General features: G+C 46.7%; 1 protein-coding gene across 1 annotated transcript in view; it reads left to right on the top strand.

Annotated features, from left to right (window-relative positions):
- Nucleotides 1-200: 200 nt before the first annotated feature.
- The window catches only part of thsd7aa (thrombospondin, type I, domain containing 7Aa), a 156,038-nt gene continuing 137,999 nt past the window's right edge, over nucleotides 201-18,239 (top strand). Inside the window, exon 1 of the mRNA XM_021572358.2 lies at nucleotides 201-686. Within this exon, the coding sequence (XP_021428033.2) occupies nucleotides 530-686 (157 nt within the window). The 5' untranslated portion in view covers nucleotides 201-529. The remainder of the gene's footprint in view (nucleotides 687-18,239) is intronic.

Here is an 18,239-nt window from a genome sequence, read left to right as displayed (position 1 = left end):
CTAATACCACAGGGATAGTAATACCAAAAACACACACACCCCTCTACACCTCCTCTGTCCAGCTGCATGTCTCCATTGATGGGAGTGTGGAGCACCAGCTCAAAAAATAAGAGAGGGAGGGAGAGAGAGAGAGCCACAGAGCGAGAGGGAGGGTAGTGAGCGAGCGAGCGATAGAGCGCGCAAGAGAGAGAGAGACAAGGAGGGAGAGAGAGGGCGGTGCTGCATCAGCCCGGCACACGCAGGACGAAGCAATACCAACAGCCTCGGCTTAGAGGTCTATTGTTCCCTGTTTCCCCCTCGCTGGCCTAGTCACCACATAGAGAGAGAAAGAGGGGAGGAGAGGAGAACCATTCATTCGCCCAGGATTACTTCTTCTTAGAGGAGGGACGGAGCAGGGAGCACACTTCTCCTCCACTGTGTCTGAGCGCTCCTTCAGTGCGTCTCCGTGTGTGTTGCCTTCTCCACTCTTTTTCCATTTGTTTTTCTTTCGTTGTGTGGATACTATCACCGTGGTCCCACTGCGAAGGCCATGGGGTTGCCCGGCGGAGTGAAGGGGACACTGGGTGTGTGGAGAGGGTCACTCCCCTCTCTCTGGGGGCTAGCGCTGGTCCTCTTCTGGATCTCTGGAGCCACGGAGGCACAAACTGCAGCAGACGCCAAACCAACTGTTTACGTCTGGCAAACAGGTACGGCTGCTACAACTGCTGGGCTAATCATTAATTCGGTCACCATTCTGAAAATAGAGGGAGTGCCAAGAAAGATATCATCCTCTGTTACTATATGTACAGTGCAGCAGGCTTCTCTCTCTTCTCTCTCTCTCTCGCTCTCTCTCTCTCTCTTTCTCTCCCTCTCTCTCACACACACACCCACACACACACCTGAGTGGTAGACTAGAATTTCTATATGAAATACAGATTTGAAGATGTATGTTGATGTTGTTGAGGGCAGAGATTGTTTATCGTGGACTAAAGTTTTCCTTACAGGGATCTGTCCTCCAACTGTACTGCTGGTACCTGTGCCTATTCCATCGTCCCAAATAGCCCTGGTCAAAAGTCATGCACAAAGATTTGTATTTTTGTAGCCTATGTTTTCTTGTTGCTTTCAATTACTGCTTTGGGGAATACAGTTTCGACTCTGACCATTGAATCAAGAGCTTTTGAGAAGAATTGATGCATGTTTTTAGAATGACAAGAAACACAAGTTCCCCCTTGAGCTGGATTTCACACCATGCTGTTTGCAGGAAAGTAAGGAAGTAGAAAAGGCTGCATATTGTCAGAGGGTCGTAGTGTGTGAACATATTTACTGCAGTCCCTGGAATCCCAGGTGAATCCCTAGCCTGCTCTGGCTGTTGCTGAGGGGAGGACTAGAGGTTGTGGGGCTGTGCTCTGTGCGTTTTCCCATTCACCCCTATTCACTCGGCTCACAGTGGAAGCTGGTACTGCTCCAACCGCTACAAACCACTATTGGACACATGTGTTGCATTCTGACACGTGCAGTTGATGAGTTGCTGTACCGGTGTGGTGGTGCAGCCTGTAGCTGTAGCTGTGTGCATATAGGTTCCCTTTTGAACATGTGTGTGAACTGTGAACCTGCATGTTATAAACAAGTGAGCTGCACATTAGAATGACCAATACATGTTCATACATTTTTTTATGAGGCTACATATGATTATAAGCAGTTGTATGATTGCAGTTGCATAACTTTCTGTCTATGTGTTATAACGTGTAAGGTATCTCTAGTGTTACAGCATACAGCGCAGAGGCGTTGTCCATGCTGTTTTGGGCAGTGCTACTTTCTCACCATGAAGTTGAAAACACACTCAACATTAGATGTCAGCACATGGCCAGAGAGGGGTGCATTACTCACGCATGGGCTAATGAGTGAGGGGGAGAGGAGGGAGAGAATAGGGAGAAATGGGTAAAGGGGGAGTGAAGGGTTGGTTAAGGGGGAGAGAAGGGGGAGTAACGGGATGGGGAGGGGATGATTGTGGATTGGAAGAGGGCAGAGAAGGGGGAAGGAGAGAAGGGGAAGGGTGGGATAAGAGGGTGATTGGGGAAGGGGGTGGATGGATGGATGGATGCTGACCCTGTGGAACAGGATGGGTCTTTGGGACACACTGGGAAAGATCAATGTCGTATTACACTGCTGTCTCACCAGGAGATCTCTCTCTCTCTCTGTGTGTGTCTCTCTCTGTGTCTCTCTCTCTCTCTGTGTCTCTCTCTCTCTGTGTCTCTCTATCGCTGTCTCTCTCTCTCTCTCTCTCTCTCTCTCTCATTGCAGTATAGTGAGACTCCACATGGTATGGGATCATTACTGAAAGTCATCAATTGATTTATTTATAAGGCCCTTCGTACATCAGCTGATATCTCAAAGTGCTGTACAGAAACCCAGCCTAAAACCCCAAACAGCAAGCAATGCAGGTGTAGAAGCACGGTGGCTAGGAAAAACTCCCTAGAAAGGCCAAAACCTAGGAAGAAACCTAGAGAGGAACCAGGCTATGAGGGGTGGCCAGTCCTCTTCTGGCTGTGCCGGGTGGAGATTATAACAGAACATGGCCAAGATGTTCAAATGTTCATAAATGACCAGCATGGTCAAATAATGATAATCACAGCAGTTGTCGAGGGTGCAGCAAGTCAGCACCTCAGGAGTAAATGTCAGTTGTGTCATGTTCTGACCTTTATTTTCCTTTGTTTTGTCTTTATTTAGTATGGTCAGGGCGTGAGTTGGGGTGGGCAGTCTGTGTTTTGTGTTACTATGTTTATGTTTCTGTTTCGGCCTCGTATGGTTCTCAATCAGAGGCAGCTGTCGTTAGTTGTCTCTGATTGAGAATCATACTTAGGTAGCCTGGGTTTCACTGTTGGTTTGTGGGTGTTTGTTTCTGTGTCTGTGTGTCTGTGTTTGTCACCACACGGGACTGTTTCGGTTTGGTTTTCGTTCATGTTCACATTTATTGTTTTGTAGTTCATAGTGTTTAGTTTATGTTTTATAATAAACGATATGGACACTTACCACGTTGCGTTTTGGTCCGATCCCTGCTACACCTCCTCTTCAGACGAAGAGGAGGAAATCTGCCGTTACAGAAACACCCACCAACAGAGGACCAAGCCGCGTGGTAATGGGCAGCAGCAACAGCGGCCGAAGACACAGGACTCATGGACTTGGGAGGAAATTCTAGACAGGAGAGGAAGATGAATATCGCCGCCCCAAAGCAGAGCTGGAGGCAGCGAAGGCAGAGAGGCGCTGGTATGAGGAGTCAGCACGGCGGCGCGGTTGGAAGCCCAAGAGTCAGCCCCAAACATTTCTTGGGGAGGGGCACACGGGGAGTGTGGCGAAGCCAGGTAGGAGACCTGCGCCAACTTCCCGTGCTTACCGGAGAGCGAGAGGGACCGGGCAGGCACCGTGTTATGCTGTGGAGCCAGGTGCCATGAAGCCGGCTCTACGCATCTGGTCTCCAGTGCGTCTCCTTGGGCCGGCGTACATGGCACCAGCCTTACGCATGGTGTCCCCGGTTCACCAGCACAGCACAGTGCGGCCTATTCCACCTCGCTGCACTGGTGGGCGATACGGGGAGCATTCAACCAGGTAAGGTTGGGCAGGCTCGGTGCTCAAGAGCTCCAGTGCGCCTGCACGGTCCGGTCTATCCAGTGCCACCTCCACGCACCAGCCCTCCGGTGGCAGCCCCCCTCACCAGGCTGTCTCTCCATCTTCTGCTTACAGGTGCTACCTCCTCTTCAGTGCTGCCAGAGCCTTCCTCCTGTCAAATCAAATCAAATCAAATGTATTTATATAGCCCTTCGTACATCAGCTGATATCTCAAAGTGCTGTACAGAAACCCAGCCTAAAACCCCAAACAGCAAGCAATGCAAGTGTAGAAGCACGGAGTTGCCAGAGTCTCCCGTCTGTCCAGAGCTGCTAGAGCCACCAATCTGTCCTGAGCTGCTAGAGCCGCAAGTCTGTCCTGAGCTGCTAGAGCCACCAGTCTGTCCTGAGCTGCTATAGCCACCAGTCTGTCCTGAGCTGCTAGAGCCACCAGTCTGTCCTGAGCTGCTAGAGCCGCCAGTCTGTCCTGAGCCGTCAGTCAGCCAGGAGCTGCCAGAGCCGTCAGTCAGCCAGGAGCTGTCAGAGCCGTCAGTCAGCCAGGACCTGCCAGAGCCGCCAGCCAGCCAGGATCTGCCAGAGCCGCCAGCCAGCCAGGAACTGCCAGAGCCGCCAGCCAGCCAGGAGCTGCCAGAGCCGCCAGCCAGCCAGGAGCTGCCAGAGCCGCCAGCCAGCCAGGAGCTGCCAGAGCCGCCAGCCAGCCAGGAGCTGCCAGAGCCGCCAGCCAGCCAGGAGCTGCCAGAGCCACCCTTCACTTCGGAGCTGCCGGAGTCTCCCGCCTGTCCGGCGCTGCCGGAATCCCCCGTCCATTCGGGACCCATGTCTAGGGTCCCCAGTCCAAGGTCGGTGGCGAGGGTCACCGCTTTAAAGAGGCCACGGAGGCGGGCGAAGAGGCGCACTAGAACTATGGAACTATCAGATGAAGAGGAGGAAATCTGCCGTTACAAGTTGGCTTTTCATAGCCGATCATTAACACAGAACCCAAACCGGCTGATCGCGTGCGCCATCGTGCATACATTTATTTCCCCCCCCCACTCCAAACGCGATCACGACACTCAGGTTAAAATATCAAAACAAACTCTGAACCAATGACATTAATTTGGGGACGGGTCGAAAATCAATAAACATGTATGGCAATTTAGCTAGTTAGCTTGCACTTGCTAGCTAACGTTAATTTGTTTGTCCTATTTAGCTAGCTTGCTGTTGCTAGCTAATTTGTCCTGGGATATAAACATTGAGTTGTTATTTTATCTGAAATGCACAAGGACCTCTGCTCCGACAATTAATCCACACATTAAACGGCCAACCGAATCGTTTCTAGTCATCTCTCCTCCTTCCAGAATTTTTCATCGTTTGACTTATATGGTGATCGCACCTAAACTTTTATTGTATTACCACGACTACCGGCAAAACAGTCCGTCTTTCAGTCACCCACGTGGGTATAACCAATGAGGAGATGGCAGGTGGGTACCTGCTTCTATAAACCAATGAGGAGATGGGAGAGGCAGGACTTTCAGAGCGATCTGCGTCAGAAATAGGAATGAGTTCTATTTTAGTCCTTGGCGTAGCAGACGCTCGTTGGCGCGTGCGAGCAGTGTGCGTGCAATAATTGAATAACATGGATTTCTACATTTATTTTGCGACGCTCGCGCACGCGACATGTCCGGTTTGGTCAACATGTAAGAGTATCTCTACCACTCCTGCTGTCTCTAGAGAGTTGAAAACAGCAGGTCTGGGACAGGTAGCACATCCGGTGAACAGGTCAGGATTCCATAGCCGCAGACAGTACAGTTGAAACTGGAGCAGCAGCACGGCCAGGTGGACTGGGGACAGCAAGGAGTCATCATGCCAGGTAGTCCTGAGGCATGGTCCTAGGGCTCAGGTCCTCCGAGAGAAAGAGAGAAAGAGAGAATTAGAGAGAGCATGCTTAAATTCACACAGGACTTCGGATAAGACAGGAGAAGTACTCCAGATATAACAAACTGACCCTAGACCCTTGACACATAAACTACTGCAGCATAAATATTGGAGGCTGAGACAGGAGGGGTGAGGAGACGCTGTAGCCCCATCCGATGATACCCCCGGACAGGGCCAAACAGGAAGGATATAACCCCACCCACTTTGCCAAAGCACAGCCCCCACACCACTAGAAGGATATCTTCAACCACCAACTTACCATCGTGAGACAAGGCCGAGTATAGCCCACAAATATCTCCGCCACGGCACAACACAAGGGGGGGCACAGACTTTAAAAATGGCTTTCTCTTAGTCATGCCACCAGTTGGTATAACCAGAGTGTTTCATATCTGAGCCACATGTTTATTTTTGACTCATTACCTTTTTGTTTGCTGTTTCCCACTGGCCTGCGGAAATCCCATGCCATTGTCCCCCTCTCGCTTTCTTTTCCCTCCATTCTCTATTTTCTCTCTTTCTGCCTATTTCCTTTTCTCTCTATCTTTTGCCTCTCTCCTTCACCCTCTCCGCCATGCTTGTTAAATGCCCTTCACCCTCTCCACCATGCTTGTTAAAGGCCCTTCACCCTCTCCACCATGCTTGTTAAAGGCCCTTCACCCTCTCCACCATGCTTGTTAAAGGCCCTTCACCCTCTCCACCATGCTTGTTAAAGTCCCTTCACCCTTTCCACCATGCTTTTTAAAGTCCCTTCACCCTCTCCACCATGCTTGTTAAAGGCCCTTCACCCTCTCCACCATGCTTGTTAAAGGCCCTTCACCCTCTCCACCATGCTTTTAAAGGCCCTTCACCCTCTCCACCATGCTTTTTAAAGTCCCTTCACCCTCTCCACCAACTTGTTAAAGGCCCTTCACCCTCTCCACCATGCTTTTAAAGGCCCTTCACCCTCTCCACCATGCTTGTTAAAGTCCCTTCACCCTCTCCACCATGCTTTTTAAAGTCCCTTCACCCTCTCCACCATGCTTTTTAAAGTCCCTTCACCCTCTCCACCATGCTTTTTAAAGTCCCTTCACCCTCTCCACCATGCTTGTTAAAGGCCCTTCACCCTCTCCACCATGCTTGTTAAAGTCCCTTCACCCTCTCCACCATGCTTTTTAAAGTCCATTCACCCTCTCCACCATGCTTGTTAAAGTCCCTTCACCCTCTCCACCATGCTTTTTAAAGTCCCTTCACCCTCTCCACCATGCTTTTTAAAGTCCCTTCACCCTCTCCACCATGCTTTTAAAAGTCCCTTCACCCTCTCCACCAACTTGTTAAAGGCCCTTCACCCTCTCCACCATGCTTTTAAAGTCCCTTCACCCTCTCCACCATGCTTGTTAAAGGCCCTTCACCCTCTCCACCATGCTTTTTAAAGTCCCTTCACCCTCTCCACCATGCTTTTTAAAGTCCCTTCACCCTCTCCACCATGCTTGTTAAAGTCCCTTCACCCTCTCCACCATGCTTTTTAAAGTCCCTTCACCCTCTCCACCATGCTTTTTAAAGTCCCTTCACCCTCTCCACCATGCTTGTTAAAGGCCCTTCACCCTCTCCACCATGCTTTTAAAGGCCCTTCACCCTCTCCACCATGCTTGTTAAAGTCCCTTCACCCTCTCCACCATGCTTTTTAAAGTCCCTTCACCCTCTCCACCATGCTTTTTAAAGTCCCTTCACCCTCTCCACCATGCTTGTTAAAGGCCCTTCACCCTCTCCACCATGCTTTTTAAAGGTCCTTCACCCTCTCCACCATGCTTTTAAAGTCCCTTCACCCTCTCCACCATGCTTGTTAAAGGCATACAGGACAGAGTAGGAGATTAAGGATAGCAAAAGGAATTGAGGGAGGGAGGGAACAGCTTGGTGGTGGACCTATCTCGATACCAACCATGTCTGTTAACAAACTAGCACCATACAACGGCATGCTAGTTTAGAATGCTTGTCTGAATGGATGTGTCAAAATACCAAAATACACTGCATTTCTCGGTAGGATATTTTTCATGCTGGCCTTCACTACCTTTTTAATTCATTGTGTTACAATGCTGAAATGCACAGCATGTTTTTCACATTGGCCAGTATTATATCAGTGTACCGTGTGCTATTGTTTGGAGAGTTCTGTCCCTTCACAGTATGTTAACAGTCTGTATATGATGCTAGTTTTGCTTGCTTGTGTGGATGGATGTGGCAGCATTCAGAAATGCGATGGATTTCTATGGGGGAGGTTTTTATATTGGCCATCTGCTGTAGAGTAGCAGTCGACAGTGTGTTATTCTTTTTGAGGTTGTTGAGAGATCTGCGTTAATGTGGCATGTTGATGAGGTCTCCAGGGTCTGCCTGCTGACCTGTTCTGCCCCTCACGTACAACACAACAACACCGTTTTCTCCAACCTCAGCACATCTGTCTGGCCGTGTGGGTTTGTGTGTGTATCACTATCTAGCTGTCAGTTTGTGGAGCTAGCTAAGAACAGAGGTTAGATTGTGACTTTAGACTATGGAGGCGTATCTGGACCAAACCTAATTCGTAAAGAAAAGGATGGGGATCTAGTCCTATTCCTCATTGATTTTTCTCTCTGTGACAAGATATAGATGTACAGTATCTCTGTGCTGCAGACCTACGGATATACTGTTGTTAGACGGCATGGAGGAGAGATGTGTTGGGAAGAGGATAGAATTCCCATATTTCCCAGAGGCGGAAGATATTCATGTGGATGATATGTTAAAGGAAAGGATGGGGGGAAGGGGGAGGGAGTTTCTCCTGAGTGCAGTATTCCTGGCGTTCCCGTGGAGTGGGGAGAGGGGAGACATCAAAGGAGAAGGAAAACTCCCAATGACTGTGTGAATTTGATGAGAGATTTTGAGAATTTATTCCATCTAATTAGTGCAACCAAGCTGCAAAGGCAGACAATTTGACACCAATATGAAACAAACACTCTCTCTGCAAGTGCTTAGCATATGTTATATTAGTCAGCCGTACAGTGTGTCTTTCTTGCCTTGTGTTCCATGTTTGTCTTAGCCCTTTGGGGTCTATCATTTCATTGTTATGACCCTGCTTTTGGGACATTACTTCCCACCTCCTGTTTTGCACATGCCTGGGGTGCGTCCCAATAATCTCTCCTTCTTCCTGAAGTGTGCACTCGTTCACAACTCCCACAAATGTAAAAGCATGAATTTATGTTTTCCTGGGCTAGAGGGAGTTTCCATACCAGTCAATTCTTTTCAAATCCATGAAGGGAAGTGAAGAGTGAACATTTAAGGAGAAAGAAGAGATAATTGGGATAGAGCCCTGGTATTAATTGACAGGGTAGTTCCCTAGCTGTTTGCTCCTCTTTGGGGCTTTAGACAGACCGTAGTAAATGGAGGCTGTTCTATTGAATCCTACACAGCTTCTGCCCACAACAGGCCATCACCACTTCATCCTCAGAGATGGACAGTTGGTCATTCTATTGTCCCCAGTGTGGCAGGGCTAAGGCTTCTGTGACAGATGCTGTACTGTCTTCTGTCCACAGAGAAACACAATAGAAGGCCCTTTACCTCTGTCCTTTGTTCCTCCTTCTCCTCCTCTTCTACCTCCTCCTCCTCTTCCTCTCCTCCTCCTCCTCCTCCCCCAATAGAACAACTGCATATAGTGCCTATCCCCACCCCCTCACGCACACACACACGCACAGATGCACAAATGCATGTGCGCACACACACACACACACACACACACACACACACACACACACACACACACACACACACACACACACACACACACACACACAGTCCTCTCTCTGAGGCCTGACCCCTGACCTCTGAGCTAGGAGCGGTCTTGTGAGGGCATCACCTAAGAAAGGGGGGCCGGGATGCTGCGGGCTCTACAGGCCAAGTGTCAAGTAATTAATTCAAGCTATTCCACTTGGTTAGTAGTCTGTTCGTGCACCGTGTGTGTGTTTGTGTGAGTGTGATCGTGCATGAGTGCATGTATAATTGCAGGTCTACAGAAAGCCTGTTGAAGAGATACCCTTTGCTCTCGACCCGTCCTTGTGTACCATTGTGTACCAAGCAGCCGAAGATTTACGGGAAGGTCGCATCTCTCAAAAGAAAACAAATGGACGTTCACAAATGATTAAAAGCCGTTTGTTCTTCACAATTACACTCAAACATCATATTGTATTGTGCAGAAGAGCTGGAGGAGCATTATGCTATCAGGGCGTAGATGGAGGGGGAAATGAATGCGTCCCCAATGGCACCATCTTCCCTATGTAGTGCACTACTTTTAATGCACTATATAGGGAATAGGTTGTCATTTAGGGCACAGACCCTCACTTGTGTTCTCCCTAGGATTCATCAAGTGCCAAATTGCTGCTAGTCTTTTTGCGGGTTTAGCAGAAGAGGGCCCAGCTGTTCAGTTGCAGCATGGCTGCTCGCCCCAGGTGGAGGAGGGACACACAGCACACACACACACATGGACACAGACAATTTGGCATGCAGACCCTCCTCTAAACTCAACAGCTTTTGTCTTGGTCTCCCCTTTCCTCTGTCTCAGTTTGTTTCTGTCTCTGTCACTCGTTCTCGCTCTCTTTCAAAGCTGAGCGTCCTTCTGCTTTCTAAGTGTAGCCATCTGCTCCTCTGGCGTTGCGGTTAGCAGGCTTTAATTTCTCTTTCTCTCCTGACAACCGAGGAAGAATTCCTAATCAGTCGTTTTGAATATTCACACCAGTAGACAGAAGGAGAAAGACAGTGTGACAGTGAGATTCGACTTACACCCACCTCCTGTCTCCTTATCCATTTCATTCTGTCTGTCTCTCTCTTTCTTTTGGTATTTCTAGTTTTCTCTCTAACACACACACATAGGCCTATAGAGAGAGAGAGAGATACAAAGACACACTTGCAGCTATGCATGCACGAACCTAACACACACACACATCCGCTCGATCCTTTCCAATCCCAGTGTGCAGTGCGGTGCCTCATTACTCCATGTTGGTGTGTGTGCGTACTAGACGTTGGGGTTGTTGTGTGTGTGGAGCTGTCACCAGTCCACCTACAGACTCTAGACAGGGGGAGGCTGAGTAATAACAGTAGTAGAGTTGGTTTGATCCTGCTGTTACTGCTGGCTGTGGCTGCAGTGTGTGTGTGTGACAGGGGGCTGGGCCAGGGCCAGTTTAATCCGACAAGCACATCAGTCGCCCATAGCACAGTCTCTGTCAGCCTGCAATGGGAGCTGGGAAATTACAAGCTGTAGCAATTATAGAGGTGGGGTCTCGGGGATGAAGACATGCAAATTAACACATTGAAGGGAAAGAGAAATGCCTGCACACTGTTGTATGCACTCTAATAACAAAAAGCAATAAACAACATTGTTGTTGCCGCCGTTGTTGCAACCTCTCTTTCGTATCGTCCGAGATCCCTAAAGATTGGAAAGCTGCTGCGGTCATCCCCCTCTTCAAAGGGGGTGACACTCTAGACCCAAACTGTTATAGATCTATATCCATCCTGCCCTGCCTCTCTAAAGTCTTCGAAAGCCAAGTTAACAAACAGACCACTGACCATTTTGAATCCCACCGTATCTTCTCCGCTGTGCAATCCAGTTTCAGAGCTGGTCACGGGTGCACCTCAGCCATGCTCAAGGTACTAAACGATATCATAACCGCCATCGATAAAAGACGGTACTGCGCAGCCGTCTTCATCGACCTGGCCAAGGCTTTCGACTGTCAATCACCACATTCTTATCGGCAGACTCAATAACCTTGGTTTCTCATATGACTGCCTCGCCTGGTTCACCAACTACTTCTCAGATAGAGTTCAGTGTGTCAAATCGGAGGGCCTGTTGTCTGGACCTCTGGCAGTCTCTATGGGGGTACCACAGGGTTCAATTCTTGGGCCGACTCTTTTCTCTGTATAAATCAATGATGTCACTCTTGCTGCTGGTGATTCCCCGATCCACCTCTACGCAGACAACACCATTCTGTATACATCTGGCCCTTCTTTGGACACTGTGTTAACCTTTCTGATCTCCCCATCCCGGATCCGGGATCGACTCAAGCTCATTACCATAACGCAACGTTAACTATTCATGAAAATCGCAAATGAAATGAAATAAATATGCTAGCTCTCAAGCTTAGCCTTTTGTTAACAACACTGTCATCTCAGATTTTCAAAATATGCTTCTCAACCATTGCAAAACAAGCATTTGTGTAACAGTATTGATGGCTAACGTAGCATTTAGCATTAGCATTCAGCTGGCAACATTTACACAAAAAAACAGAAAAGCATTCAAATAAAATCATTTACCTTTGAAGAACTTCAGATGTTTTCAATGAGGAGACTCTCAGATAGCAAATGTTCAGTTTTTCCTGAAAGATTATTTGTTTAGGACAAATCGCTCCGTTTTCTGCGTCACGTTTAGCTATGAAAAAACCCCTGTATCCAGGATTGTGTAAATCTATCAGCAAGCTCATTAGCATAACACAACGTTAACTATTTATGAAAATCGCAAATGAAATGAAATAAATATGCCATCTCTCAAGCTTAGCCTTTTGTAAACAACACTGTCATCTCAGATTTTCAAAATATGCTTCTCAACCATAGGAAAACAATCATTTGTGTAAAAGTAGCTAGCTAGCGTTAGCATTTAGCGTTAGCATTTAGCGTTAGCATTAGCGTTAGCATCCAGCACGCAACATTAACAAAAACATAAAAGCCTTCAAATAAAATCATTTACCTTTGAAGAACTTCTGATGTTTTCAATGAGGATACTCTCAGTTAGATAGCAGATGCTCAGTTTTTCCAAAAAGATTCCTTGTGTATTAGAAATAGCTCAGTTTTATACATCACATTTGGCTACCAAAAAAAATCCGAAAATTCTGTCCTCAAAACGCGAACTTTTTTCCAAATTAACTCCATAATATCGACTGAAAACATGGCAAACGTTGTTTAGAATCAATCATCAAGGTGTTTTTCACATATCTCTTCATTGATACATCGTTCTTGGACACATGCTTTCTCCCCTGAATCAAATGGTAAAGTAGAAGCAGCTGGCAATTGCGCACCGAATTCGACGCAGGACACCAGGCGGACACTTGGAAAATGTAGTCTCTTATGGTCAATCTTCCAATGATATGCCTACAAATACGTCACAATGCTGCTAAGACCTTGGGCGAACGACAGAAAGTGTAGGCTCATTCCTTGCGCAATCACAGCCATATAAGGAGACAATGGAAAACAGAGCTTCAGAAATTCTGCTAATTCCTGGTTGATGCATCATCTTGGTTTCGCCTGTAGAATGAGTTCTGGGGCACTTACAGACAAAATCTTTGCAGATTCTGAAACTTCAGAGTGTTTTCTTTCCAAAACTGTCAAGAATATGCATAGTCGAGCATCTTTTCGTGACAAAATATCGCGCTTAAAACGGGAACGTTTTTTATCCAAAAATGAAATAGCGCCCCTAGAGCTCTAACAGGTTAACTAACCTCCAAACAAGCTTCAATGCCATACAACACTCTTTCCGTGGCCTCCAACTGCTCTTAAATGCTAGTAAAAACCAAATGCATGCTATTTTACCCTGGATGGTTCTGACCTAGAATATGTGGACATCTACAAATACCTAGGTGTCTGGCTAGACTGTAAACTCTCCTTCCAGACTCATACTAAACATCTCAAATCCAAAATCAAATCTAGAATCGGCTTTCTATTTCGCAACAAAACCTCCTTCACTCACTCCGCCAAACTTACCCTAGTAAAGCTGACTATCCTACCGATCATTGACTTCGGCAATGTCATCTACAAAATAGATTCCAATACTCTACTGGATGCAGTCTATCACAGTGCCATCCGTTTTGTTACCAAAGCCCCTTATACCACCCACCACTGCGACCTGTATGCTCTAGTCGGCTGGCCCTCGCTACATATTCGTCACCAAACCCACTGGCTCCAGGTCATCTATATGTCTATGCTAGGTAAAGCTCCGCCTTATCTCAGCTCACTGGTCATGATAACAACACCCACCCGTAGTACGCACTCCAGCAGGAATATCTCACTGGTCATCCCCAAAGCCAAAACCTGCTTTGGCCGCCTTTCCTTCCAGCTCTCTGCTGCCATTGACTGGAACGAATTGCAAAAATCACTGAAGCTGGAGACTTATATTTCCCTCACTAACTTTAAACATCAGCTATCTGAGCAGCTAAGCGATCGCTGCAGCTGTATATAGTCCATCTGTAAATAGCCCACCCAATCTACCTATTTCATCCCCATATTGTTTTAATTTACTTTTCTGCTCTTTTGCACACCAGTATTTCTACTTGCAAATCATCATCTGCTCATTCATCACTCCAGTGTTAATATGCTAAATTGTAATTACTTGCTACTATGGCCTATTTATTTCCTTACCTCCTCACGCCATTTGCACACACTGTATATAGACTTTCTTTATTTCTATTGCGTTATTGACTGTACGTTTGTTTATTCCATGTGTAACCCTGTGTTGTTGTTTGTGTCGCACTGCTTTGCTTTACCTTGGCCAGGTCACAGTTGTAAATGAGAACTAGTTCTCAACTAGCCTACCTGGTTAAATAAAAAAAATAAAAAAATAAACATGAGTGTATGTCACAGTTTATTTCTGTTCCCTGTGACATATTTAGTACCCAACACTGTGTGTACGCTACTTCTGAATAAGCTAACAAACTAGGCCTGTGTGTCTGCGTGTTGGACAGGACAGCCGTGAATGTTGTCCTACTGTACATCTGTGGTCCACTGTGGTCTGTGGTCCACCGGTCATGTTCCCTCCAGGGGCTGGTTAGCCGATTCCTGTCATCACTAAGCTTAGCTAGGGAAACTGCCTTAAACCAACACCTGAGCAACCCACCTCCGCTCACCCTGTTCACCTCTCAGAGGCTAGCTAGCTAGGTAGCGCTCCTCTCTCTGTTCTCTAAAGGCTAGCTATAGGTAGCTAACTAGCACCCCTGTCTCTGTGTTCTGATCTCACAGTCTAGCTAGCGCTCACTCCTCTCTCCTCTCTTACTGAGAGTACTGTACTCTCAGAGGCTAGCTAGCTGATAAGCGCTCACCTTTGGGTGAACCCTGCTTTGATGTATGATCATAGAGCTGAGCCCTGTAGTTATGTACACAAACCCACTGCTCTCTAATGCATCTTATCTCTTCCCTGTGCTACATACACGCATGGCGCATACGCTGGGCTGAGAGGAGAGGAAAGGATGTCTGTAATGAATGAGTCATCTTCAGAGGGTAGATGGGTGGCAGGAAGAGTCTGCTACAGTAGGTGGAGAGGATACTGCAGAACTGCCTGCGGTAGCTCTGTAGTACCAACATTAGCACACCTACACACACACACACACACATACACACAGTAGATCGTTTCTTGGCCAGAGGAGTGTGTGTGTTGTGTGATAGAAATAGCAGAGAAGCTGACACAGGCAATAGGCCCACCTCTGGCATGCAAGGGCTATGCAGCAGGATGAATAACAGAGAGGGAGAAATAGAGAGCAACTTGCAGAGGAAGAGGAAGACAGAGGGTGAGAGGGATAGATTGAGAGACAGAGATAGATAGATAGATAGATATATTGATTGAGAGACAGAGAGAGGGATAGGTAGAGAGGTAGATGGGTTGAAGCCAGGGAAAATAGGCCATATTTACATAAGGCATGAGGAACTGACAGGAGGTAAACAGTCTGTCCTGTGTTTATATCATCATCCACACTGGTTTCCACTGTGTCAGCAAACATCCCACAAACCCCCTTAAACGCCCCTTAAACACATTCTAAGCCACTTATTACTACATTATTCGTTCCTCTCTGGAAATACAGCCCAGGTGCCAGACACCTCCAACTTTGCAAATCCCTAAGGAAGTCCTCCAAGTCACACCATGGCTGGTAGTGGAAGTGGTGGGAAATGTGGATCATGGTCAAAGAGATAAACTTTCCTTTAATAAATGATACACACAACGCCTCAGAGGTCTGAGAGGAAGGACAAGGAATGTTCTTTATACGTTACCTGTTTTATGAATGAGAGGTTAAACCGAGGTCCTCAGTGCATTAGTAAAATATGATTCACGCGCACACACACACACACACACACACACACACTTCCTAAATGTCTCTGTAAATCTCCCCATCCTATCGCGTTCGATGACATTAGCTAATTGAGATCTTGATCCCGTCTCCGGTTAGAAGTATTTCATCCTGTCTATTGAAAGTAGATGGTTCTATTGACTGTGCGTGGACTATAAGATGAATGGCTTTTTGTACAGTGGAAGACATTGTCTACCTTTTAGCCCTTGAACTAACTTAACAATAAAAGAGCAAAGAACATGTCAAAACACATCGCTGATGTCTAAATGTTGTCTATCCCATTACAAGCTTTTCTGTTGTCTATCCTATCAGTTTACTGTTCAGCAGCAGGTGTGAATGGGGTCAGCAGGGTAGTTAGTAGAGCTTACTTAAGCCACATGGAGTTGTCAGGAGTCCAGCAGACCCATCCAGATCACTGTCAAGAGCTCCCAGGGAATGTGCGTGTGTGTGCATGTGTGTGCAGTAGTAGTAGTATGATTGTGGCCTGTTTGGCTGTCTTTTTCAGTGACATTGATTCTTTAAAGTTTTGGTGGTATGATTGGCGGCGTCTATTCTCTTCCACCAATTGATTTTCTTATACGGAGTTCATTTGACCCATTTTGTTCCCAAAGTGTGTTCCAGAATATGGAGTTGGACAGATCTACGTCCTTTGACAGCTGCCATACTTCCTACTTTGAACCACTGATACCGGAGTGTGTTCAGTGTGGTGAAACATACGGAATGTCACAGAGAGAAATGAGCTGTATAGGGCTAACACCTGTTGTCTGTGACGTGATATATTTACGTACAGTGGGGCAAAAAAGTATTTAGTCAGCCACCAATTGTGCAAGTTCTCCCACTTAAAAAGGCCTGTAATTTTCATCATAGGTACACATCAACTATGACAGACAAAATGAGGGGAAAAAATCCAGAAAATCACATTGTAGGATTTTTAATGAATTTATTTGCAAATTATGGTAGAAAATAAGTATTTGGTCACCTACAAACAAGCACGATTTCTGGCTCTCACAGACCTGTATCTTCTTCTTTAAGAGGCTCCTCTGTCCTCCACTCGTTACCTGTATTAATGGCACCTGTTTGAACTTGTTATCAGTATAAAAGACACCTGTCCACAACCTCAAACAGTCACACTCCAAACTCCACTATGGCCAAGACCAAAGAGCTGTCAAAGGACACCAGAAACGAAATTGTAGACCTGCACCAGGCTGGAAAGACTGAATCTGCAATAGGTAAGCAGCTTGGTTTCAAGAAATCAACTGTGGGAGCAATTATTAGGAAATTGAAGACATACAAGACCACTGATAATCTCCCTCGATCTGGGGCTCCACGCAAGATCTCACCCCGTGGGGTCAAAATGATCACAAGAACGGTGAGCAAAACTCCCAGAACCACACGGGGGGGACCTAGTGAATGACCTGCAGAGAGCTGGGACCAAAGTAACAAAGCCTACCATCAGTAACACACTACGCCGCCAGGGACTCAAATCCTGCAGTGCCAGACGTGTCCCCCTGCTTAAGCCAGTACATGTCCAGGCCCGTCTGAAGTTTGCTAGAGAGCATTTGGATGATCCAGAAGAAGATTGGGAGAATGTCATATGGTCAGATGAAACCAAAATATAACTTTTTGGTAAAAACTCAACTCGTCGTGTTTGGAGGACAAAGAATACTGAGTTGCATCCAAAGAACACCATACCTACTGTGAAGCATGGGGGTGGAATCATCATGCTTTGGGGCTGTTTTTCTGCAAAGGGACCAGGACGACTGATCCGTGTAAAGGAAAGAATGAATGGGGCCATGTATCGTGAGATTTTGAGTGAAAACCTTCCATCAGCAAGGGCATTGAAGATGAAACGTGGCTGGGTCTTTCAGCATGACAATGATCCCAAACACACCGCCCGGGCAATGAAGGAGGGGCTTCGTAAGAAGCATTTCAAGGTCCTGTAGTGGCCTAGCCAGTCTCCAGATCTCAACCCCATAGAACATCTTTGGAGGGAGTTGAAAGTCCGTGTTGCCCAGCAACAGCCCCAAAACATCACTGCTCTAGAGGAGATCTGCATGGAGGAATGGGCCAAAAAACCAGCAACAGTGTGTGAAAACCTTGTGAAGACTTACAGAAAACGTTTGACCTCTGTCATTGCCAACAAAGGGTATATAACAAAGTATTGAGATAAACTTTGTAATTGACCAAATACTTATTTTCCACCATAATTTGCAAATAGATTCATTAAAAATCCTACAATATGATTTTCTGGATTTTTTTTCTCATTTTGTCTGTCATAGTTGAAGTGTACCTATGATGAAAATTACAGGCCTCTCTCATCTTTTTAAGTGGGAGAACTTGCACAATTGGTGGCTGACTAAATACTTTTTTGCCCCACTGTATGTATACCCTGCGATGTTACACCTTCCTGAATAAGCTCCAGCTCTTTGCTAAGGCCGCCAATTAGCATCAAGCCGACACCTACTTTATTCTAGAATATGCTTTTGTGTCACTACATAATGAATATGCTTCATGCCGATAGAATAAGTCTTATAACGTATACAGTGTGTATGGCACTTAGCAGATACCTCTACAGTGAGAGCATCCATTTTCCTGTGTAGGGCTATATGATCCCTGGTGGATCCTTGTTGCTATGCA

The sequence above is a fragment of the Oncorhynchus mykiss genome, chromosome 18 (assembly GCF_013265735.2).
Source record: "Oncorhynchus mykiss isolate Arlee chromosome 18, USDA_OmykA_1.1, whole genome shotgun sequence".
In the NCBI taxonomy this organism is placed as follows: domain Eukaryota; kingdom Metazoa; phylum Chordata; class Actinopteri; order Salmoniformes; family Salmonidae; genus Oncorhynchus; species Oncorhynchus mykiss.
Note: the sequence above shows the minus strand (reverse complement) of the source record. Positions and strands in the feature narration are given on the sequence as shown.